This window comes from Podarcis melisellensis, assembly GCF_964234715.1.
Source record: "Podarcis melisellensis genome assembly, chromosome: 17".
In the NCBI taxonomy this organism is placed as follows: Eukaryota; Metazoa; Chordata; class Lepidosauria; order Squamata; family Lacertidae; genus Podarcis; species Podarcis melisellensis.
In genome coordinates this window covers 7,565,417-7,590,227 of record NC_138534.1, presented here as the reverse complement: position 1 = coordinate 7,590,227, position 24,811 = coordinate 7,565,417, and the positions used below count along the sequence as shown (strand labels likewise).

General features: G+C 43.7%; 1 protein-coding gene across 1 annotated transcript; it reads right to left on the bottom strand.

The window, feature by feature from the left end:
- Positions 1 to 3,136: 3,136 nt before the first annotated feature.
- On the bottom strand, positions 3,137 to 24,810 carry DCAF15 (DDB1 and CUL4 associated factor 15; the record flags this gene model as incomplete). Its single annotated transcript, XM_081893554.1, has 13 exons — positions 3,137 to 3,768; positions 4,507 to 4,622; positions 5,136 to 5,240; positions 6,001 to 6,086; positions 8,282 to 8,410; positions 9,882 to 9,973; positions 12,934 to 13,509; positions 15,800 to 15,970; positions 16,419 to 16,555; positions 17,146 to 17,252; positions 20,473 to 20,608; positions 20,727 to 20,824; positions 24,721 to 24,810. Coding segments are annotated over 13 exons (1,899 nt in total), but the record flags the coding sequence as incomplete, so codon positions are not given.
- Position 24,811: the final 1 nt, after the last annotated feature.

Below are 24,811 nucleotides of genomic sequence, written 5' to 3'. Positions count from 1 at the left end.
TAGCTTTAGAAAAGTCCTAACTTTGATATGGAAAATGGATCATGTTGTTTGCAAAAACCTTGCTTCTGTAAGCTAGCTATTCCCCTCTTTGAACTGTGCAGAATGCTGGATCTACCAATCACGCAGGACTCAACAACATGAATGAGCTTACCTTTTTATTCAGTTGCTGCCTTACACAATGCCAACACCCATTCCCTCTGAACCAAGATTCTCTCTGTCCACCAAGATGATTAGCTGCAGAGCAGCTAAGGAGAGTTATCAATCAGAAGGTCTTACTCTGTCTGGATGCTCCAGGCTGCAGAAATACTTGCTAGATGAGAACACCGCATTCAGTTTTTAAAAGAAACCAGTCCTCTGTTCCCTCTGTGCTAGTAACTAAGCAAACAGGTTTGGTTACTTCCTACTCTAAAGAAAGTAATCACTCTTCTGGTTTGTAACTGAATATTAGATATTCTAGTTTTAAACAGGAAAAAAAATATCTGTGCTTTTATATGTAATTACTAATTCTTGTTCTAAAAACCACCTAAATATTGTGAGATTGGTGAAGATAAATTACTTGATATTTTTGGGTTTTTCAACCATCATGGCCTTATTTGTTCAATTTTCCAGTGTTTTAAACCTGTGATATAGATGTTTATTGCAAATCTACATATTGTATAAAATATATATTTTGTGTCAATCTTTTGTGCAGCAGCAGCTTTAGCTGCACTATAGACTTCAAGTGGAGTTTGAAGAGCTTTGTAGGTGTCCTGGGTCCATGAGATGGGCAGTGCCTGTGGTCAGATGATGTACGTGTGTGTAGTCTGGAGTGAAAAAGCTGTTTTCTACCTTTTGTAGTTCTTTCTTAAGAAATAAATTCAGCCGTGTTCTTTGCCTAGGATGCTGCTTGCTTACTCTTACCAAAATAAAATTTTACCTTCACTTTTAGTCCAGCTATACTAAACTAAGAGGACAACCTTGACTTGACATACTCTGCACAAACCTCGACTTGGCTAATAGGTAGGACACCCACTGCATATAAACAGTAAACATTAGTTTTTATAGTTTACAGCCACTGCAAACCTGGCTATTTGAATTTCCAGGAAGCAAGTTCCCATCTAAAAAGCTTCCCCCTCAGCGTTTTAGAGTGGGAAGTGGAGAGATCTTTATCAGACCCATAGCAAGGAGGGGGGGTTGATTAGCTCCTCCATGCTCCAGATTCTACTCAATACTCCCTCCTAGTGTCTATATTTTAAATATTGCATATTAATTGCCTGTTTCATCTAGCTTGGCCCTAGAACAGCCACTTTACAGGGAAGACAACATAAGACAAGCCTACTGGATCAGGTCAGTGGCCCATCTAGTCCAGTATCCTGTTCTCCCAGTGGTTGACCAGTTGCCTGTAGGGAACCCTCAAGAGGATTTGAGCACCAGAGCACTCTCCCCTCCTGTAATAATAATAATAATATTTTATTATTTATACCCCGCCCATCTGGCTGGGCCTCCCCAGCCACTCTGGGCGGCTTCCATAGAAACCAAAAATACAGTAAAATCACACGTTAAAAACTTCCCTGAACAGGGCTGCCTTAAGATGTCTTCTGAATGTCAGGTAGTTGTTTATCGCTTTGACATCTGCTGGAAGGGCATTCCACAGGGTGGGCGCCACTACCGAGAAGGCCCTCTGCCTGGTTCCCTGTAGCTTTGCTTCTCGCAATGAGGGAACCGCCAGAAGGCCCTCGGCACTGGACCTCAGCGTCCGGGCAGAATGATGGGGGTGGAGACGCTCCTTCAGGTATACTGGACTGAGGCCGTTTAGGGCTTTAAAGGTCAGCACCAACACTTTGAATTGTGCTCGGAAACGTACTGGGAGCCAGATTCCAGCAAGTGGTATTCTGCCTCCAGCTGGACAAACACAGAAGCAGATGGGGTCTTCTCATTTAAGAGTACTGTACCAGACACCTGTTTGGCTTACTTTTGCTATTTCCTAGTTGTTCACTGTCATGTAGCTGCTGCTGAAAGAGTCCTGTACCAGCTATATATGAAGGACAGCAATGCCAGAGCTGTCTACCAGCCAGCAGGAAAGAATTTCAAGCAATTTTTTTCTCAAATAATTCTTCTCAAATAGCAGCAATTTTATTCAAAGGCATTTACAACATGCTGCTATTTGACAGTTACAGGACTGTGAGGTATTCACACTTGTATAGGAGGAATTTCTATGAAATCCAGGACACAAAATCTTCAAATTGCAACCTTTTAGTGGTTTTGCTGGTAATGTGCTAATATCTGCTTTGCAATGTAGGAAAAAAACCTCAGCTTTGATTTCAAGTGAATACTGCTCAGGGGTGGGGGAGTAATGCCTCCCCGCCCCCAATCCACCATGAATCTTGCCACTTTTCTCTTCTCCGATCTCTCCCCTCCCTCTTGAAAGCAGCAAACAAAATTGTGCCATAGTATGAGAAAGTAGAAGTTAATGGCAGACAGAATATGGTCAGAAGGTGCATGATACAATACAACCTTGCTGAACCTGAGCAAGTCTGGGCATTGATACTCCAGCTAGGAAGTCTGTGTACACTGCTTTGAGTTACCGTCTTTTTGGCTCTATAACACGCACCCGACCACAACACGCACATAGTTTTTAGAGGAGGAAAATCCGTAGGCATGCCACCCGTAGGCATTTCCTCCATAACATGCACAGACATTTCCCCTTGCTTTCTAGGAGGAAAAAAGTGAGTGTTATGGTGCAAAAAATACGGAATATGGAAGAATGGTGGGGTGTAAACAAAACATTTAAGCTGCTACAATGCAAAGCTGGACCGCTCTTTATTTTCACTATCGCCCTGCGTTGAAAGATGCAAAAAGGCGTCTTGAGCTTGCACAAGCATCTCCTAAGTTTGCAGACAGTGGCTTTGGGAATATACATACACCTTGCTGCTGCCGTAGTGGTGGACTTTGGGCTCTCAAATTTCAGCGGCACCCTGTGCAACACTAAAAAGTCTGCGCCCCATCTCGCGTACTCTGTTCTACATCATTGTTGTGGCACCCAATATAGCTGAACCAGCTGAAGTACCCTAAACCCGTCTCTGGCTGCAATGTAATATAGCCTTGGAAGTGACGGGAGTTTTTTCCTCTCAAAGATTAAATGAAACAATAACAGCCATTCTCAAATTTAAATGTTTATTGCAGGGAAGAGAAAGCCTGCTTGAGACAAATTAAAAGAATGAAAAACACATTTGTGGCCCCATCCACTGGGGGGTGGGGGTCCTGAAACACTGAAACTCAAAACAGGGAAGTTGGTTTTGGTCTCCTTAACAATCATTGCCCCGGAATCATGACATTCTCTAGGCCCAATGACAAACCCTGTAGAAGACTCACCTCTTAAGAGTCTGCTTGCAGTTTCACCAAGTACAAATGGACATAACTGCACAGGAGCAGCTGCTTTCTGTTGGAGCCTGTGTAGCCCAACTAGCACGACTACCTTACATGGAGAGGCAGGCTTCTCAGAGCGTCTGGACCAGCCTTATATTTCCCCCCTCCCCAACATGTAGACACAATGAAGCAGAGGGTGTGGTTCTACCCACAAATCAATTAAGATGCACTCAAGGTCATCGGGGCAACTGTCTAGTCAAAAGGGATAGGGAAATTAAAAACTTTTAACAAGGGAGGTAGTTGAATGTGACACACAGTTATGGCAGGAAATGAACTACTGATGTAAGCTTTGCTTCTGAACCCGGCCTCATAAGACAATCCACGTGTAACGCTCGTTGTCGGCAAGGAATTTCAAGGAGCAGCCTGCGGGGGGAGGAGGAAGACATGAAATTAGCTACACACTGATCTGGGCCAGGCAATTCACAAAAGGGCATGAGTGCTTCAAAAATCCACCAGATTACAATTTAGGCACAGGAATAAGCTGAAACTTAAAGTTAGCCCTGAGCAACAGCAAGGGCGAGAATGAGTCCTGTGTCCTAGAAAAAAGACATGTGTTCCTCCATCATCTAACACCAGAAAAATGTTAAGATAATGTGCTGTTGTCCTCCTGACGGGTGCAGAAACCAGCAGCTGGCTCCCTGGTTTGAAGTAGGCTTCCTGCCTCAACATTAGCAGTCAACTATAACCACTATGGGGACGTGGGTGGCACTGTGGGTTAAACCACAGAGCCTAGGACTTGCCGATCAGAAGGTCGGCGGTTCGAATCCCCGCGACAGGGTGAGCTCCTGTTGCTTGGTCCCTGCTCCTGCCAACCTAGCAGTTCGAAAGCACGTCAAAGTGCAAGTAGATAAATAGGTACCGCTCCGGCGGGAATGTAAACGGCGTTTCTGTGCACTGCTCTGGTTCGCCAGAAGCGGCTTAGTCATGCTGGCCACATGACCCGGAAGCTGTACGCCGGCTCCCTCTTCCAGTAAAGCAAGATGAGCGCCGCAACCCCAGAGTCGGCCACGACTGGACCTAATGGGTCAGGGGTCCCCTTTACCTATAACCATTATGCCTTGAGGAAGGCAGCGAGGGGCCTCCTGGAAAGTGCTGAGTTACCTTTATGAAGGGCCTCGTTAGTCATCCTGTTGACATAACGACCACTGCTCTCTGGCACCAGCCATTTCATTACCATGTCCACACAGCTTTTCCGGTAGGAGCTCCACACGCTGCCACTAAGGGAGGAAAGATGAGGCTCTATCAGCATCCACAGTCTGCAAACAGGTCTCCAACAAAGTACTAAGGAAGAAATCAGAGTTTCTTCCCCCATCTTGGTATCATTAATCCACAACAGACGGAGGCTTTGTGAAATGTCTATTCATTTGCAACTATAAACACCCTTCAGCTGTGGGAACGGTTTTAGGTGAAGCAGTATGGGTACAGGTGACAGTTGGCTTTAGCAAGCTCCTTAATTATTTTATTTATTTATAAAAATATAGACTATTTCACAAAAAATAACTAAGCAGATTACAACAATCTGCTCAATACAGACTCAATACAGGCCCTAAGTTTCATAGCCAATTAAAAATAAATGGATGCAGTTTTACATGAAGAATTAGCGTTCAAAAGGTATTTTGGTGCAATGTTCATAATACTGAATGTATACCCAGTCTCTGTGCACCTCTGGTAACAAGTCAACTAGCTGTCCGAGATGGATTTTCCTTATGGCACATCATACAATGTCTTACCTGGTCTGCCCTTTGACTTCTGTGAGGTCTCCCACACTGACTGTGACAAAGATACCGGTGTTCAGATCCCATGCAACTTTGAGACTAGTGTGATACGTCTTTGGCCTGTGAAAAGCAGAAAAGGGCAATTTAGACAGGCAGCTGTGAACACCAAAAAGCAACATCCTCTTCCCAACCTCATGACGACCTACCGGTACCTTGTAAATTACTCCAAGATTAATCTCAGCAACTGATGAACCTCCACCAGCCTATGCCCAGGTGTTGGTCCAGGAAGAGAACTTGATACTCAGAACCACAGCTGAAAGTAATTTGCTCTCAATATATATCCTCCGCAGATGCTATTTTCACATACTAGTTATTACCCAAGTATTTGCCCAAGTACTGAGATTGGTATTCTGCATCTGATTTCATTACCTGAGAGTAAATACTGGGAAACATTTGCTAGCTGGGTGGTTTTGACTATTTGACAAATGACATTAATGTTACTATTTGCAGTATTGGGCAATATTTTGACAAATCATGAGACCACATTTGTCACATCAGAAATAAAAAGTTGCTGAGGAGGTAAAATTTCATTAAAATCTTATTCCCCCCCCCCCACACACAAAATGAGGTTCTGCAAAAAATTCGTTTAGCTCCACCCAAATCAAGACCAAAATGCAAAAGTGAGCTAGCAAAACAGGCCAAGTGTATGACTTTTAAGCCCTTTATTTTAATGCTTATTCTGCTTCCTTCTACTCTAGTAAATCACTCCAAAAGATTTCTCCCTCCTACCAAAAGTCCTTCTGTGTCAAAATCCTAATACAACATAACACCAAAGAGAGAAGATATTCAGAGGCCCAAAGTGGGCGTGACAGAGACTCACCTGAGCTGCCCCTCTTCATCAGGAGAAGGAAAGGCTAGGAGCAGGAGTCCGATATTGATAATAACTTGGTTGGTTTCTGGACACACCTAGGAAGGCAAAGTTGACAGCTGGTAAAAGTAAACTACCTGAACTGCACTGTACTCACAGCAGGACCAGCAGGTCAGAATTGCTGGCCCAACATCTTTCAGAACAACTTTTTGGGACAATCATTTGTTCCAGCGCCTTATGTTTTTATAGAGTTCTGCTATCTAACTATTGCTTTAAATCAGCAACCAGGTGAGCTTCAACATCACACTAAGGCAATGGTTCCATCAATGCAAGCATTTTTGCTTGACAGATGGAACAATTCCACTTCTCCTCCCCCTGTGTGCTGTTCCAGGAGTTCCTGACCCGCCCAGAGCCAATTGCAGGGGGCAAATGAGGGGGAGGGAAGCCTCACTGTGCCAGAAGCAACTTCTGCTGATGGGACTCAGCAGGTAAATCCTGCCCTTAATATCTTGAGAAAATTAAGTGGGGACGAGGGCTACACTCTTCCTGGAAAAGCAATTAAGGTCTGAATTCACATTCCCTGGAGAACACAACATACTTAATTCCTTGGCTAGGCATAACCCAAGCCACACAGGCTCAAGAAACTGTGAGGTACCATGGGAGAAGGATTTCTCCCACCCATTTCAATCCTCCCCTGGGCAGGTTTTAGGATTGTGTTGCACAGTACCACTACCAATCTGGTGGGTATGTCTCACAAGAAATGAGAGGTAAACAGCAGTAGCAAGATAGATAGGTAAGATAAACTTTATTTGCATTAGCCAACGGTCATAGCAACATAAAACAAGCAATATATACAAATAAAAAAGACAGTAATGGGTAAAAAGGGCAATCAAATGGCCAAGATTATCATTCAGACAGGTAAAGATAAAGCGACCCCTGACCATTAGGTCCAGTTGCGGACGACTCTGGGGTTGCGGCGCTCATCTCGCTTTACTGGCTGAGGGAGCTTAGTCATGTGGCCAGCATGACTAAGCCGCTTCTGGCGAACCACAGCAGTGCACGGAAACGCTGTCTACCTTCCCACTGGAGCGGTACCTATTTATCTACTTGCACTTTGACGTGCTTTCGAACTGCTAGGGTGACAGGAGCAGGGACCGAGCAACGGGAGCTCACCCCGTTGCGGGAATTTGAACCGCCGATGACCTGATCGGCAAGTCCTAGGCTCTGTGATTTAACCCACAGCGTCACCCGCATCCCAGATAGTTCAGATAGTGGCCCTTAATCTCATTGCACCTTCGATAAACCTAGCAACCTTTGCTGTTGTCTGACCATTTTGATCTGATAAAAGAAAGAACAATGCGGCCTCAGATGGGTGGCCTGAGAAGGTAAGAAAGAGTGGGGTAATGATCTCATTCCTCAGATCTTTATAAAGGGGACAGGACAGGAGAACATGAGCCACTGTTTCCAGATTACCATCCCCACAGGGGCAGTCATTTCTCAGTTGGAATCTTTTGGTATCTGCCCTCAAGTATGGCAGAGGGCTAGCAGTAGCAAGCTTTGCACCTTATAATCAGACACTAGGTAGACAATTGGCCATCCCTGTCTTTAAAAAAGGAAGGATCCATATCAGTCACCTTTGGTGAGGTAGAAAAGAAAGTCTCCTGCTACTCCTTATTAGTCAAGGCTCCTGTACAAATTAGATATCATGCCTGAAAACAGGATGGGAAACTCAAAGGCCCTATTGAGTTGGAAAATCCAGAGGTGCCATAAACAGGTGATGACATGTGCTGGTACTGAATACAATTCACATGTACCAGCCTAAGTTACTTAGGCCACAGCATTTTATTTATGGCCTGGCACTATTGGCCAACATAATGAGAGTTCTGGTTTTCAAACAATGATGCAACTGTGTTTCAGCCTCCCCTTCAGTCACAACTAACCAGAAAATTAAAGAAAGGACCCCTGCTCATTTTTACCCAAGATAGGAGTGGGGTTTGCTAGAGGGTATTACAAACAGGTCAATTGCCAAGGGCTCTTGTAATGTAGCAATGCTAACTAGACATGCACTGGCTATTTTATTTATGTTGAAATCTCTCTCATTTTAGCTTTAAAAGGATTCGATGTAGCTATCAAAAATTAATAAAAGAGACAATAAATAAAGCCCTTCCTTGGAAATAAAGGATCAATGGCTGCAAGGATGCAAATTACCAAGGAGCAACATAGTTCCTCAATGGCCCAAACTGCACCCAAATGGAGCACCATTAGTGCGGTAATACATCCAACATGGTCCTACCTCCAAAATAACGATGTCGTAGTCACTGAAGGAGCAAAACTGCTTGGACCATGAGGCATCGTTCCGGATCACCTCGTTAATGACATACTCAAAATCTAAAGTCAGTTGCTCCACTGTTAAGTATTGGCCCTAGAAAGGCAAAGAAAGATGTGGATTTAGGAAAGGGGAATCATTTGCATTGCCAGCCCTGCACCAGAGCCACCTTGAGACAATTCTTAATTCTCAAACATTTACAGCATAAAAAATTACAATGTGCAAAACCCAACTGTGAATCTAAAATAACTTGAATCCTAACAAAGCTTGGCAGGGAAAGTCAAAATGGCCGAGAGCATCTTCCAGAGACTCATCTGAGGTGGAACCTGCTGCCCTTCTCTGGAATCAAAACAGCTCCCTTTTAGCGCTGGAGGGTAGTTGAGAGATGCAATTTTCATAAGTGACCTTCATGTTGCAGATGATGGATGAGCAGTTGGTTCATGTGAGCCAGGATGAAGGCTGCCAACTTTCTGCTAGTGAGTTCTGTAGGCCAAGTGCACCAACACTAACAGTCAGAGCAACATCTCAGCAGCAGAAAGCTCAGTAACTGTCATAGGACGAAGGCAGATTTGGACTAGAAACACCGCCAGTTGGAGAGAGGACATTTTGTAACCAAATAGATCACTCTTCTGTTGAGGGGGAAAGCTGATTCTGCTCCTCTAATAATCCTTTAAGCCATCATCATATATTATGAGCATGTGGCTGCTGCTAACCTCCCCACTCCCTGATGAGGCTCTAAGGCACAGCTGTAATATATTGCAAAAGCCATCCATATGTAGCAAATCCATGTGGAAGCACCCCGTAGGGTGGCGTATTGCTGGTGTGATGGACTTCCTACACTGTCTGGCCCATCAGTATGATATTCTACATGATTAGAAAAGAGAAAGTTCAGCCCTCTAGGGACTGTACCATTGCAGAATGTAGGTGGGGGAAGTCACATGTTTGAAAGTTCCCCAATGTCAAAATTCCCAGCCTGGGGACAATTAACACATTAGGAAGGATTCAGATCTTTCTCCACAACTTTCTAGTTTTTCCATATGCAAAGAGCTGGTACATACATAATTGCCATTCAATTATTTGCTCATTCCTCCATGTGCTCAAGTTTTTGGGATGCAGTCCCCAGAGGAATACACCACATACCTTTCTGAATGAGTTTCAGCTCTCAGTTTAAACATTTTGGGAGGTGAGCAGATCTGTATTGAAGGCTCTGGGTTGTATCCAATGCTAGTCCTATTTGGAACAGACCCACTGAAATAAGTGGACATGACTAACTTAGATCAATGAACTTCAACAAATCTCTTAATAGGACTAGTGAATACAACCCTCTCTTTAGTTACAAAACTACACTTTTTCTGGTTATATGAAGTAATCAGTATACACGTCTGTTTAGGAAGTAAGTGGTAATGGGAAACCTGCTTGAGTTTAAATTAATTCCTCTCAGTGACTTTAGGTCACCTTGTTAATAGAAATAAGTCAAGATGGTTCAGTTTAAGTGAACCAATCACAAGTCTAGGCTAGCTGCAAATCCTGCTTCTCTAATGATGCTGGGACCAGAAACTACCCTCACCTGACAGACAGCCTTCTCCTTCAGCAGCTTCAAATTTCTTCCTTGTAGGTCTGTCACAACAAATGGCAAGGAGATCTTATCATCCTCATATTCTGAAAGTAAACACAACATGAGACGAAGGAGAGGGTAATCTCACACAGTCAAAAGAAACAGATGTCAAGATGAAGCACCTGTCCAAGAAGCTCAAATTTAGTGAGAATGAAAGAGAGAGAGAGAGAGAGAGAGAGAGAGAGAGAGAGAGAGAGAGAGAGAGAGATCGCATCAGGGGTCAAAAGAATGAAAGGCTGAGGCTCTCCCCATTATATTAGCCTTCTTCACATTTTACAAGTATAAATAAATTTTATAAGTATAAATAAATTTCTACTCCTAATTTGGAGACTGCCCTATCACTATCACTATACAGGTGGAAGTATGCAAAAATCAAAAGATAAGAAATTATTTCATGTGCTGTGTAGCGGGCAAAACTGAGAGACAACAATGTGTAAAACCACCAAGCCAGATTTGTGACCTGAAAGGGAATTGAAACCCAGGTTTCCTCATACTGGTCCAATTACAGCGGCAAGGCACCAAGGCTCAACATTTGCTTCTAAGGGTGGATTCACAGTGTCTTCCCCAAACCCCAGACTTTTTGTAGTCTAAAACTGAATCTGCTTCAACAGTCAGTAGAGCATGATATTCTTAATCTCCAGGGTCATGATTTTGAGCAAAATATCCCTGCATTGTAGGCGACTGGACTATATGACCTGTGTGGTCCCTTCCAACTCTACAATTCTACAGATTGTACAGATTCGTGGAAAGTGGATGATTCACAGAGGCACAACCATCCAAGAGGAAATTATAAGGCATACTTAGTGTCTTAACACCCAAATGCTTTTAAATGTGGGCAGCAGCAAGGGCATGTACACAACTCCCACGTCCAATTTCCTCGTACATGTAGCACATCCTCCTTTAGTTTGCAACTCTCCTCATGCTGCATGGGGTGGTTTGCAGAGGGCTTCTATATTAGTTCATCCGGGGTGGGAGAAGAGCCCTCCACATGACTGGTGACCCTGATAAAGTAGGTTCCCAACTGTGCAAGCCAATTCACTAGAGCTCAAGCAAAATGAGTACAACCCCCTGAAGACTCCTCCCACCTCAACATGGGGCAAGTTGAGGACTGAGCATGCAGAATGACGCACATGGGGACACTGAAGCAGGGCCCACATGCACACCCCTGCCCACAGATGCATGTCAAATGTTTTGAACATTTGCCAAGTCTACAATTTCAGACAGGAGGTCTACATTTTCCATGGCTGGAGATCTGTCACCACAGCCAACACAAGCACAAAGCCAAGAGCCCCAACATAGATAATCATGTTTCATTTGCCAAACCCTGCCGCAAAACAGCCTACTTGCCGCAAGTTTTTCTTGCATCATGTTCCCAACATCCCCCATTCTGTTTGGTTCAGAGAAGGGTGGGGAACCTCAGGCCCAAGGACAAAATGCTGCTATCCAGGCCTCTCTATCTGGCCCTCAGAACTTTCTCCAGGGTATATCCCCCTCCACAGGCCATACCCCTCACTGCCCCTGCTTTGCACCAGACGTGTTTCTGCATGGCTAGAATGTGACTCTGAAAATGCCTATCTGGATAGCAGAGGCAGAGAGAGAAACCAGCCTACTGTAAGGAGGTAAAATGAATCACTCTGCCTATATTTGCCTCTGGCCCCACCAACCTCTGGCATATGTGTCCTGGAAGATTCCCCAGAAAGGAACACAATCCTTGGGCTGAAATAGGTTTCCCAGTCTAGGGACCCAAACAATGCACACATGAAAACCAAGCAATCATGGTGAAATGCAGCATCCTAGTTTTGCCAGAAAGACGAGTTGTTGAGACCTGCAACCCTAAATCAGTCCAAGGGCATAAAATGAAGCAATAATGGAACCATCATTCAAAATGACTCAATGGATGGTAGGGCACCTAGTTTTCTGGCTAAGCATGTTTCAAAACACATGCATGCAGAAGACAGGTCTGCCCCCCCCCCCATTCATACTTTATGCAGACCTTCAGACTCTCAGTGAATGAATTCAGATGAACACCCTCTATCCACCACTGGGGTGGGGAGAAGCTGAGTAGGATGTCAGTGGTCAGTGCTGTGCTCAGCTCTTTGGTCCTCCCTATGACCAATAAATTTTGCAAGATGTATACACAGCACCTCTCTGCCTAACTTACACAGATCACATAATTCAGCTTTCCTTGGCACAGTTTGATTTTCCTTTTCCTGCAGAGCACACACATTCCTTCCTTTACGCAACTGTAAACATATTGCTTAACACTGAGGTAGGATTAGGAAAATATCCCAAGGAAAAAACCCTACATGCACACTCAGTATTCTCTTGTTGAAGTCACAAATTAATTATCAAACTTGTCAAATCCATTGCCCTTAAAGTGAAAATAAAAATTAGCCTCTTATACATAGACTTACTCAAGAGCTTCAACAGCCACTTGCTATGATTATGAACGAGTCACAATTAGGTCTGTCAGCTACTATACTAGTAGAATTGGCATTTCAAGACCCATTCAGCCTAGGACAACTAGGCTCCATGCCTCAGCATAGTTCCACCTCACTGCTTCACATTAATAGGAGACATGGAAACTTTTAAGTCCCTATGTTGTATACAATATTTCCAGAAGAGAAGAGCAAAAATCTCTCATGCAGTCCCACTGCCAGGCCTGCCCCCAAATGTTGGGTGAGGGTTCAGAGGGAGCCCACGAGATCAGGGGCCACACAAGAAGAAAACTGCTGCTTGTAGCTGTACAACGGGGACAGCATGGGAAACATTCCCAAGGCTGAAGAAAACAGCTTTTCCTTGTACATACAGGAAGTCAAACAAAAGCATGGGCCCGACACTCTGTGCCTTCTAGGAAAGAGGATGGCTATCAATAACCAGCACAGCTGCAGGCTTTCTTACTGAGCCTCTTTGCTCGTGCCTGCAGATCCAGGTGCCAAAGCTTCAAAACCCTGTCACCTGCTCCTTCCCCAAACACTCTGCTTTGTTTTAAAGGGAGACTTACCAACTTCTGTCTCAGAAGAATCACTGGGCTCCATAACATAACGCAGTTTAGTATAGTTCACGTAGCCTGGCTCTGTTGGCTGGTTTTCCAGTTCAGCTCTGGCAGTGGGTGAATCTTTGGGAGATCCATCCACATCAGAGATGCTGTCTGTTCCAGGAGATGTGGAGCTACAAGTGCCACTGCCATGCAAGCAAGACCCCAATCTCTTCCCTAGATCCCAAGAGGCTGAACTGCCCTGGCCAAGGGCCCCATCAGAGTCAAGAAGGCACTGAAGCCCACTGCCTGCCTCCTCTTCCATCGGGGCAGTGCCTTTAGCTTCCTTGGCCCTCCGGAAGATGTCCGCAACAAACTCCTTTGCCATAGCTACAGCAGGGGAGACATGGTTTCCTGTGTCCCGCGGAGGCACGGCAAGGGGCTGCTGCAGTGCAGCTCCACCCTGACAGTAACAGTTATCTCTTTCTAGCCCTTCTTCCAAGCCCGCAGGGCACTGTGAGATGAGAGCTGTGTGGCTGACTTCAACAGGAGACCAGGGCTGACGACTCCTATCATAAAGGATTTGGGAAAAGTTGCTGTCATCTGAAAGAAGGTAGCGAAGGAAGGTTAGAAAATGCTGAATATATTGCAATTTCTGCACCCAATGCACCATTGTTTTCAATCACCAACAAAAGTAGTATGACTTCAAGATAGTCAGATATCAAGAACTGATTAAAATCTTAGATTTTGTTCCCTTTGGAAGGGGTAAGATGCAGTGATAAAATGTTTCAGGGGCATGGGAAAGTGTTGTTGCACTCAGGTTCTGCACTCAGGCTTACAATGGGCATCTGGATGGCCACTCTGAGAACTGTGACGGATTAGATGGGCCATTGGCCTGACCCAGCAGACTCTTCTTATGTTTTTCTGCATGTTGTGTATATCAAAGCTCTCCTTGCTTCCCACAGGCCAGCTGGACGTCATTCTGTCCACAAGCCTACCTCTTTTTCAAGCAGAATTCACATCTATGACAATGACTGGTTTAGTTCAGAAATGGAGCATCTACATATTGCATAAACATGTATACATAAACTATATATGTATATAGTTTTAATTATATAAATCATTTCTTAAAATATCACTTTTTGTTTTTAGTGATTCTTGTTTTTAATCTGTAAGCTGCCTTGAGTTCAGTCAGGGAAAAAAGGAGGGGAGTATAAATAAATATACAAGAAGAAGAATCGTAAGCAACGCAGTTTTAATCCCTGGCACCTCCATATAAGGATTTGCAAAACAGATTAGTACTGGGAAAGATGGACCAAAAATGCAAGTGTCAATTGGGCAGTTCCTTATTGCAACAGCACAGTCTTTCCAAAGTTTAGTTTAGCGTGGCAAATACTTCCCACCCCAAGATGGACAAATGTTGATAGAACCTTTCATTTTTGATGACTGAGGTCACCGGGGTGCACTGTGGGCAAGTAGCTCCAATATCTAAGAATTTGGTCAGCTGCCTGCCCTGGATGGGGTTGCGCTCCCCCTGAAGGAGCAGTTTCACAGTTTGGGAGTGATTCTGGATCCAGCTCTGTGGCTGGAGGCTCAGGTAGCATCTGAGGCTAGAAGTGCCTTTTCCCAACTGCAGCTAGTTCAACAGCTATGGTCGTTTCTGGACCAGGAAAGCGCTGCCACAGTAGTTCATGCATTTGTTAGTTCAAGACTGGATTAATGCAATGCGCTCTGAGTGAAGCTTCTCTCATGCTTGATCCAGAAGCTGCAGTTAGTGCAGAATGCTGCAACACAAGGTCATGTAAAACACCTGTGCTCAGAGGTCTGCACTGGTTGCCTACTCACTACCAGGCCAAGTTCAAGGTGTTGCTCTTAGTATAGAAAGCCTTTAATAACTTGGGACTAGTCTGCCTACAAGATCACCTTGCCCCATGTGCCCACTTCAATTGGCGAAATTGGCACTACTACAGGTGCCACATAATACCTCTTCTGCATCTGTAAGAAGTTGATCATTTAGTATGGCACCACCTACACTTTGGAACGCCTTGCCTATTGATATGAAGCAGGTGCCTTTTACTGTAGTCTTTTCGGCGCCTGCTAAAAACATTCTTGTTCAGACAAGGCTACCCAGATGTTTAGAAAGTTCAGGTTATGTTAAAGTATGGTTGTGAATTTTTCTTGATTTTATTGTGTTCCCTTTCTGTAAACTGCTTCGAGGGTTTTTTAAAGATATAATCAAGCAGTGTATAAACTTTATGAAAGAAATAAAATAATATTCCAAGGGCCTATTCCTCTCACCTTCATTAACCTTTCCAGTCCACCCTTTCCTATACTTTCTCAGAAGCAGCAGAAGGCAAAACAGAGATCAGTGAAAGGGCTTTCTCTGCAATAGCAGTGTCTCTTTCACCATCCCAAGAAAGACTCGCCTAGCACTGACTTCGTTATCTATCCAGTGCCAGGCTTTTCAGATGTTTGTCTGAAAACTGTATAAACTTAGAGCCAATAGGGTAAAAACAGTGTTCTGTCATTTTGCATTTTTAAACATCAATGCCTTTTCATTATTTTGTTTGCCATACTAAAAATCCTTGGGGTTAAAAGAAAATATAAAAATGCAATAAGTTAGTTCACCTCAGTTTGAAGTAGAGTTTTAGGACTGAAGAATTCTTTTTGATACATAAAAGTGGAAGCACTTTAATTTATTGCAATGGGGTATGTTCTCAGTGTTCCAAATGAAAGGAAGCTTCAACATATGATTATTTTAACTGGGCAGTCCCAGTGTTAAAATGCAACAGAGGCATGCAACACTTGAGGCTATACATCTCAAAGCTCACCTTGCACAGATTCTCATCCAGAGGCTGAGAAGTGACACACAAACTTCCCCATACTCTCTTACCTGATGTGTGCACAGAAACAGCACAAGCTACCAGAGAATAGCTGGTATTAAGCAGCACCACTTGGTCCTTCTTAAGCTGGAATGCTGGCTGGAATGTGGGGAAAGGGTACACCACCTGGTACTTGGTGTGCAGCATGAACCCATGCTGCAAACATTTGGCGTTTGGATCACCTAAGGAGCATGTACAAAGGATCATCAGCACCAACTTAAGAGGAAAAGTAAATAGTTGTTTTCTGAATTTCTAGAGAAGCACGATTGGCACCTCTTCAGAAAGAATATGAAACTATAACCTGAGCCTTGGAATTGGGATGGCTCTAAAACTAAACAAGTTCTTTATGGCTATGAACAAAAGTTCAATGGCCATAAATTTTCAATGTTTCACATTGATTATTGGTTTCATAAAAAGGAACTTTTTGGTGACTGCTACTTTTTAATAACTGGAAATGCATGTGATATGAAAATATTTTAGGAAAATTACATTGAGCATAAGTATTCTTTCTAATGATGTGAATCCTGTCATTTCCCCACATTGGATTACAGGTGCAATTATTACTGCTTTAGCTATCAGTCCTTCCAAGTTTATTAATTTAGGGCACTTTGCCAGCAATAGGCCACTCACCTGGATGTGCAATGGCCATGTCCCTGCAGCTGGGACAGTGCACAAGAGGAGGCATAGCAACTGTACTAATGTAGATATCCCGATGGTTTTCATCACTCATCATCATGTTCATGAGCAGGCCATTGGCTGAACGGGTACTACCAGGAGAGAAGGGGCAATTTTCAGAGGAGGAAATCCATGTATCCATCCATCCATCCATCCATCCTTTGTTCAAGCTCTGAAGTGACCACACTGAATGACAGCAGTGCCCCAGCATCACAACCAGGAGACTTTCCCTGCTCTGTCTGAGGTTTCCAGGGATTGCACCAGCAACTTTTTACATGAAAAGTGTGTGCTCCACCACTAAGCTATGATCCTTCTCCATAGTCACGCTAACTCATTCAACAGCAAAGGAACACCCTGTTAAACTGAATTCTTGCTAGCATCTGTTTTATCTGGAAGAGACCCTTGATTCAGAAAAGGTAATAATGTATTGACACAACTGACACAACCCTTTTGCTTGATTCAATTAATCAAAGTAAGGGGGCCATGTCAGTTAAATAATTTGTAAAGACACCAATACCTTTCCTGATTTTTAGCATTCCTTAAAAGGCAGAATACAATAAGCAGTAATCCAGAATGCCTCAAGCAAGTATAATGAGTTCCTGATTCTCATGGAAATGTGGGAAGTTCAACTGGCAGATATCGCACCCAATCTCAAAAGCAAGTTTCATTGAAAGAAACATACTTGAAACCAAAAACGATGACCTTGGAGGAGTCACTGGGCCATTCACATACAGTCAAGTAGAGGTCACTGTAGATTTCTTCATCTTGGAACAATCGAACCTGACGTACCTGAAGGAGCAGCAGGACACTTGGTAAAACTTCAGAAAACCCAACCGGGCCTCAGAAAAGAGACTTGGCAATAGATGACCCCACGAAAAAAGGAGGATACACTTAAAACCTGTATCCAACAAATTAGTCCCATTAGTACCCAACCAATTAATGGTTTGGAGCTGTACAGTATTAATTCACGGAGGAAGGAGTAGGCACCTTCTGTGATTAAACCTTAGTTTAAAAGGGTTTTCTAGATTTGTGAAGATTGCTATTTTATATTCATATATAAACATAATTAATCCAGACTCAACATTGATTGACGCAGCACACCAGCCTTGCCAAATTTGGTGCATTTCATAAGAACATAAGAGTTCTGCAGAACAGGTGGCCAACCACATGCTTTGGAGCAACTCCCATCATCCCTGACCACTGGCCACACAGGCTGGGGATGACAGCAATTATAGTCCAAAATACATGGAGGGCACCAGGTCTGGAAGCCTGTTGTAAGCCAGTGCATGACAGGCCCAAGCACAACCCAACATGAAGCCAGTTAATAATACCCTCTAAAAGTTAAAGTACTGGTTTGCTTTTAGTAGGGGTTTGTCTAAATTTGTAACCCCTAACAATCAGAACCTATTTGTGTACAGCAGTTCACAAATATTAATTCCCTTCAATTCAAAAAGATTCACCTTGGCCTGGTTCACACATCATGTTAAGCCATGGTTGGTTTTAAGCAAACTAAAAACTATGAGTTGCCCCGCAGATGATCAGACTCTGGCTTGCTTTGTGAAAACTTGCTTTGTTTCCCACCCCTTTCTACTCTTCAGTGCCTGCTTGATCCCATTAGTACCTTTGTGGTACCCTAGTACTAGCATCACCTCAGGAGGTCACCAGCCTCTTTACCATTGGCCACCTAAGTGAACAAGGTGGCAGTGAGATCTACTCAAAAGTTAATCATCTCATCTCTGTGGCACACAAGCCATACTGGCTTCCCACCCTTACCTGTAAAGGGAGACCTGTCCTCTGAAGCTGATAAGCTCCCTTCATCCTTTCCTTCCATCACTCCGCTGAGAAAGGAATTTTCCCCCAGAAGACTTCAGCCTCCACTTCACCCCACCTCTCCACAAATCTTTGGGTGAAGAGAATTCTTCGGGAAATGTATTATTCTTTGTTTAGTTTAGTTCTTTCAGAAAGCCAACCAGGTAACTAAACTGTCTTTCTCTTCGCACCTCAACTGCACTCTTTTTGCCAATGGAGACGTTTTGATTCATAATCAAATTTATTGATTACAAAATCAGAATAGACAAAAGCAAGCAAACATCCATACAATTCAATACAAAAAGTGTGGAGAGGGGAGTAAATGTAGTGTCAGAATGGGGCATGAGTTCAAAGGTTACTGGTGTTGTGAGCAAAGATGTACAGCAAAAATCAGTATTAGCCTGAATCATGAGGAAAATAAGGGCAAGGGTCCCAAATTAATGTAAATTAACATTACTGCAACACCAGGGTCTTCTAGACACATTCATGTTTTCATGCAATTTCTAGGGCAATATTCAACTAACCCCTTGCATTAGCAGGAAGCAGTACAAGGATTTCTGCTGCGTGAGCCCCTCTCCTCCCCACGTGCCATCTCCAAATCTCCAGAGGATTGAGGGAACCCCTGGAACAGATTTAGGGGTACGTGGAGAGAAGGAAAGCAGGGGGCAAAGTCCAAATACATTTTATCCCTAAAATGGTCAAAACAGGCTTCCAAGGGTGTCAGAGAGATGCTCTACCGGCCAGGTAACAAAAAAAATCTATCACCACTGGAAGCTCTGCTAGTCGTGCAGAAGCAAGGGTGCCAAAGTAATCAGTTTTATCTGCCTTTGCTGCCACATGAAGAGCATTAGTGCACTCTCACTTGTGTTCTGTCAGATTCAGAGATTTACACCAGCTATGCTCTACTGTCATCCTTCCTGAAGCAACAGGAGCATCAGACAGAAAATTCCTCAGAGCATTCAGGAATCCATCAGATTCCATAAGTCTCCACAGACTGACTATCTCAATGCCCTCACCACTAATAGAGTGAAGTAGGTGCATTCAACCCAAAGCTAACCAGGATACAACCCATCCATGACAACCAACTCACAATGGAGTATTACCAATCTGTTCTGTGGCAAAGACCAGGTCAAGGGTATATCTGGCCTCATGGGCTGGGCTAATGGTGTACTGGGCAAATGATGCAACTGCATGATTGTCCTGGTAATCATAAAGTCCAAGCTAGCCCATCTGAAACAGCCTCAGCATGGGCAATGAAGTCAGCCCAACTCATTAATGCTTCTGGGCTTCTCATAGAACCTGGTTGGCCACTGTGAGAACAGAACACTGAACTGGATGGGCTTTTAGTCTAACCTAGCAGGGCTATTATGCTCTTAAGTATATCTTCACAACTATAATTGGTCTAGGTTGATAAGAGAATACATGTGCCCCAGGAGTGCACAGAGGTTTTGTGATCAGCACAAAAAATGGCATCCACTACCCCACAAAAAAGAAACTACATCCCTTGCCAAAAACAGATTACTAACACTTGTTTTTGTACCTATAAATTATCTGCAAAGTCTGTTAGCCAGATTGATAAACTGCAGCTTTTAGGTGCTTGGGTATCAAGAAGCAATCTGTATACCTGTGATAAGAAAGTACTGCAAGTATGTAAGGGCAAATATATTATTCTACATTGGCTTCAACAGATGTGTTAATCCTTCCTAGCAAACTGTCAGACAGGATGCAATCACACATGAGAACTAAAGTTCCCACGCTTTGCAAATCAGTGAGCACCCAGCTCAGAGGCACCAAGTTGCCCCCAAGATTGGAGGTGTGCGTCATGCAACATCACACACATCTCATGACACCGTGCAGCCTTCTTCAAGGCTGCACCAGCATGGAGGGACTGGGCCCCCTTCAAACAAATATTGAGGGAGCCGACAACACCTCGCCCCCTAGAATTGGCGTGCCTGACCCAGCTATTTGATGGGATCCAACTTCAAGTATGGCCCAAAGATCATACTTACTACTTCCTGCTGCCAAGGCAAAATACTCTCCCTGAATCCTGATTTCCCACTACCTGAAGTTTTCCAAGTGCCTTCCACAGTGTTCCACCAATAACAAGGCAAGTCGTTCTAATTCCCCTAGCTAATTCCCCTAACTCACAACAAGGGAGAGCTCTCAATTCCATACCCATCATATGCAGCTTGAACCATACCATTTTTAGTTTGCTGTGGACATTGAACTCCCACCAATAGAGATGGTAGATATAGAAGGAGAAATCATCATCACCACTGCTGCTGGTGTAGGACAAGACGTATCTCCCACACTTAGAGAAGCCAAGGAAAATGTGCCTGCAAAGAAAAATGCCAAATTAAGACTATCAGGTCCATGTGTAGAATGACCACCCATGCAGCTAAGAAATAGCCAGCACAATGACAGTTCATCACAGAATGAGGGACAGAGTCTTACCCTGCACACAAGAAATGTTCATCAACAATGCTCTTCAGAGATACACAAACTCTTGGTGGTAGCTTACGGAAGAGGCGAGGTGAGAGCTGTCCACTGATCTGCAAGGGGTATCAAAGACAGTAAAGAAGATCTCTTAAAGATCTCAAGGCCATATCTAATGTACAAAGTACCACAAATGGTCAAAAGGGGGAGTGGGCCACATTAGAGTTACATGGGTGTTAATGGGGCTTAACCAGCGGCAGAAGCATCTGGTGCCCTCTTTGTGGTCCTGACAAGTCACTGATTCTTGGCAGAAATCAACTGCAAACCTTACAGCACAGATGAGCCATACCTCTAGTTGCACATGAACATCACTGCTCCACTCAAGAATCAAGATGGCACAAATGAACAGGAATGGACTTAAAGTGGCCAACTTCTCACTTATACTCTTTGCTTTGGTGTTAAAGGCACAAGGAGGGATAGCAGGTGCCAACGACTCAATAGCTGGCTTGCACTTAACATTAAACTATGGTTTAGTGTTAAATGCATAAGCTGGAATGAGACTCACACACTCTTCTCTTCCTTCTCTTTAGCAGACGTAAGGAGGACAGAGCTAACACTTTGTTTCATCTCAAAGAACTCTGGGTTACATTATATAGCTGTACCTTGGGCCTTGGTTGACAAACGCCTTGTGAGTCGAACATTTTGGCTCACGAACACCGCAAACCCGGAAGTGAGTGTTCCAGTTTGCGAACGTTCTTTGGAACCCTAACGTCCAATGCGGCTTCCAAACGTTTTGGAAATTGAATGGATTCCATTCGACTTCTGAGGTATGACTGTATATGATCCAAAAATTGTGGTTGAAGGAAGCCACCTTTTTATTCATAACCCATGCTTTGAAAATGGCTTGCTTACTTTAGAAATGGGGATGGTGAACTAAATTGAAGAAAAAGTAATGCGGCTTCACACAGCACAATATGGCTTTACAGAAGACAGCAGCAACAGCAATAGATTACTTTTATAAGTAATTTTACATGCTCACAGAGAACAGGTCTGACCAAATGCTTTTAGTGACAATAAAAAGGAACCTCTGTGTACAGATGTAATATACATCTGATTAACAGGTGCTGAGGAAAACCTCCTGTTGTTACCCATCCTCTATATGCCCTGCCTGCAAGTTTTCCAGGAGCATCTGACTGCTGAATTAGAAGGATTTTGGTTCAATCTAGCAAAGAAATTATGTTCTTTATTAGAAAGCTCCCCAAAAGACTGACAAAGCAAAGGACAATAAAGCTTTGAAGTACTTCATCCAACAAACCACAACATAAAAGATTAATAATGAATTATATCTGCAGAAGAGGAAAAATGGCTGGGAACAGATGATCTGTCCTCGGCTGACCACTAACTGTGAATCTGAATGCCACTGGTCTCTGCAATTCACAAAAAAAAAACCCCTCTATGATATTAATTTTACATCCTCCCCAATTTTATGTTCCTTCCATCACAATACTACTTCACATTCTCTCAATATGCTTGCTCTTTCCCTACACGTGCGTCTGTAGATTACAACATCTTTGTCTTACCCAGAACTACCCAACCAGTGTTAGAAACTGAGATATGAAAGTTAGGAACTAAAGGGCACCTTAAACCAAGGTTATGGGAGCAACAACAGAATGCCTAGGTGTGCTTTTTTTATAACAAGAATACAAAGCTGAAAATCAATGAACTGCAGCTAGAGTATTATGTTCATTTTCCACATGGTCTAGTCCTTCCTCTGCCCACCCCCCTAATATTCTTAAGAGGGTCTCTTCAGAGAGTAGCTGGAAGTGAGGAGGCAAAAACGGTCCTCCTTTCCTTACACTCTGCAGTTTTAATCTGAAATCTTAGGTGCAGTACTGCACCCAGAGCTCAGAAGCTGCTCGCGCTAATGAAATTCCGTTGCAAAATGCGCCTAGAACAATGGGAGTTTCGAACATTGCACACAACCCAATGAGGTAAATCAGACAGACAGAAGAACGACTAGCCAAAGGTCACATGATTAGTATGATGGTAAAGCAGGCATTTGAACATATGCCTCTCTTGCACTAGCCTAATCCAACACAGCCAGAAATACCTCCATACACCATTCACCTCCACCAAACTATCCACTTTCATAGATAAATAATCTTTTAGCGGAAGAATTCTTAATGCTTTCATCACACACACAAAACTATTTATTTATTTCAATTATTTATATTCCACCTTACATACAAATTTGTCAAGGTGGCTTAAAAGTAACATTAAACTGCATTTTTATAAATGAATGAATAAACAGCACAACATAACAAACAATGTATAAAAGTAATCAGGATCCTTCCCACGGGGCAGTTACTGGTAAAAAGGCCCTGAGGGGTAGGGATGGCCAGCTGTGAGGTGCTCCTTGCATACATCCTCCTCTCTACTGGACTTGCTTCCACTGGAACAGTTGATAGCAGATGGGCCTGTGGAGTGAAGGGCAGTGGGAAGTCCAGCGACAGCAGACTCTGAGGTTTTGGTTTTTGTATTATTATTATTAGCTGCATGTGTTTCCCACACTTCCTTAAAGCGACATTCCACCGCCACCTTTTACAGACTCTTTGCACACCCCCAACCACAGGCAGCAGCTCATTCCCTCATCCTAGTCACTCCTCACCAGCCTCCCTAGTGTCACACAATCTTCTCCAGCACTTCCATCACAGTCTGCCATTCACTCTCCCAGTACACCTGTTTCTCCTCATGATACACACACCTATACCTACAGTATTAGCAATTCCAGAGGGGTATGTGTATTGGTTTGTTGAAACAGAAAAGGCTAAAACTTGGTTAGCTTTCAAGCCTAAAACTTGGTTAGCTTTCAAGGATTTCAATACCCAATGCACAACTATGTGCAAGGTGTTTTCACATGGTTATAACCTACCTTATTCCCATCCCATCTCCATACATTTATCTCACAATTTTTTTAAAAAAATCTACTTTGTATCCCCAAATCCAATTCATACCCTCAAACATGCACACCTTCCCCAATTTACATTGAACAAAGGCCTTCTTGGTGGTGGCTCCTCCCAGATAACTTTGGAACTCCCTCCCTGGAGAAGTGAAGACTGGCTCCCTCCTAGTATGTACTCTATGTGTTCTTTTTGTTTTTATGTTATGTTTATGATGTTACTCTTGAAAACCATAAAATACATATTTCATTTTTTAATTGGCTCTCTCCACATTGTTCTTCTGCCAGTAGGTGAAAAGGAAATTATTCCAAAAAGCATTTGAGAACTGTCCATTTTTAATGAGGGGGTTGCTGCTGTGATTGTTGTTTTCATCTGTATGTTTAGACTAAACGTGTGTGTGTGTATACACACATATATACTTATAGCTTTTCTTCTACTGATGTTTAATTGCTTTTTAATTATTATTCCCTATGTTCTCAGCAGGGTCCCTGTCAGGGAAAAAGGTGGGTGGTATATATAAATAGATATATTATAATGGTAATGGTAACAGTAGTAGTAGCAGTAGTCATGCAACTAAAAACATTGCTGTTTAGACAAGTCTACCAGATGAAAGCTGAGGTAATATTAATCTGCTTTAGCATTTTAACTTTTGCATGTTTTAAAGTAGGGTTGTGAGGTCGTCGTCCCCCCGACATTCATGTTTTATCTTCCTGTAAACCGCTCTGAGGAGTTTTGGTTTTTTTGTGGGTGGGTGGGGAAAGCAATCAACCAAGCGGTGTGTACATTTTATTAAATAAATAAATGAACATACAGTATAGACATTTCCTGCCCTTCGGCGCGGAAGGTCTCGGCCGTGGCACCAACACCGCCATACACACCCGCTCGCCCGCCCGGCCGCCTTTCTTTCCGCCCCTCCCCGCACCGCTTAAGATTTCCTCTCCATCCCCGCGGGGTCCTTTTCCCACCTCGACCCCGCCGCTTCCCACACGCCGCCCGTCCTCCGCCTTCCACCTCCGGCGCTCAGGCCTCGGCCGCCCCGCCGCTTTCCTCACCTTGACGCGCTCGAGTTGCCTCACCACATGCTCCCGCCTCCCGCCGCGCCCGGACTCCGCCGAGCCCCGCTTGCCTTCCTGACGCGCCGCC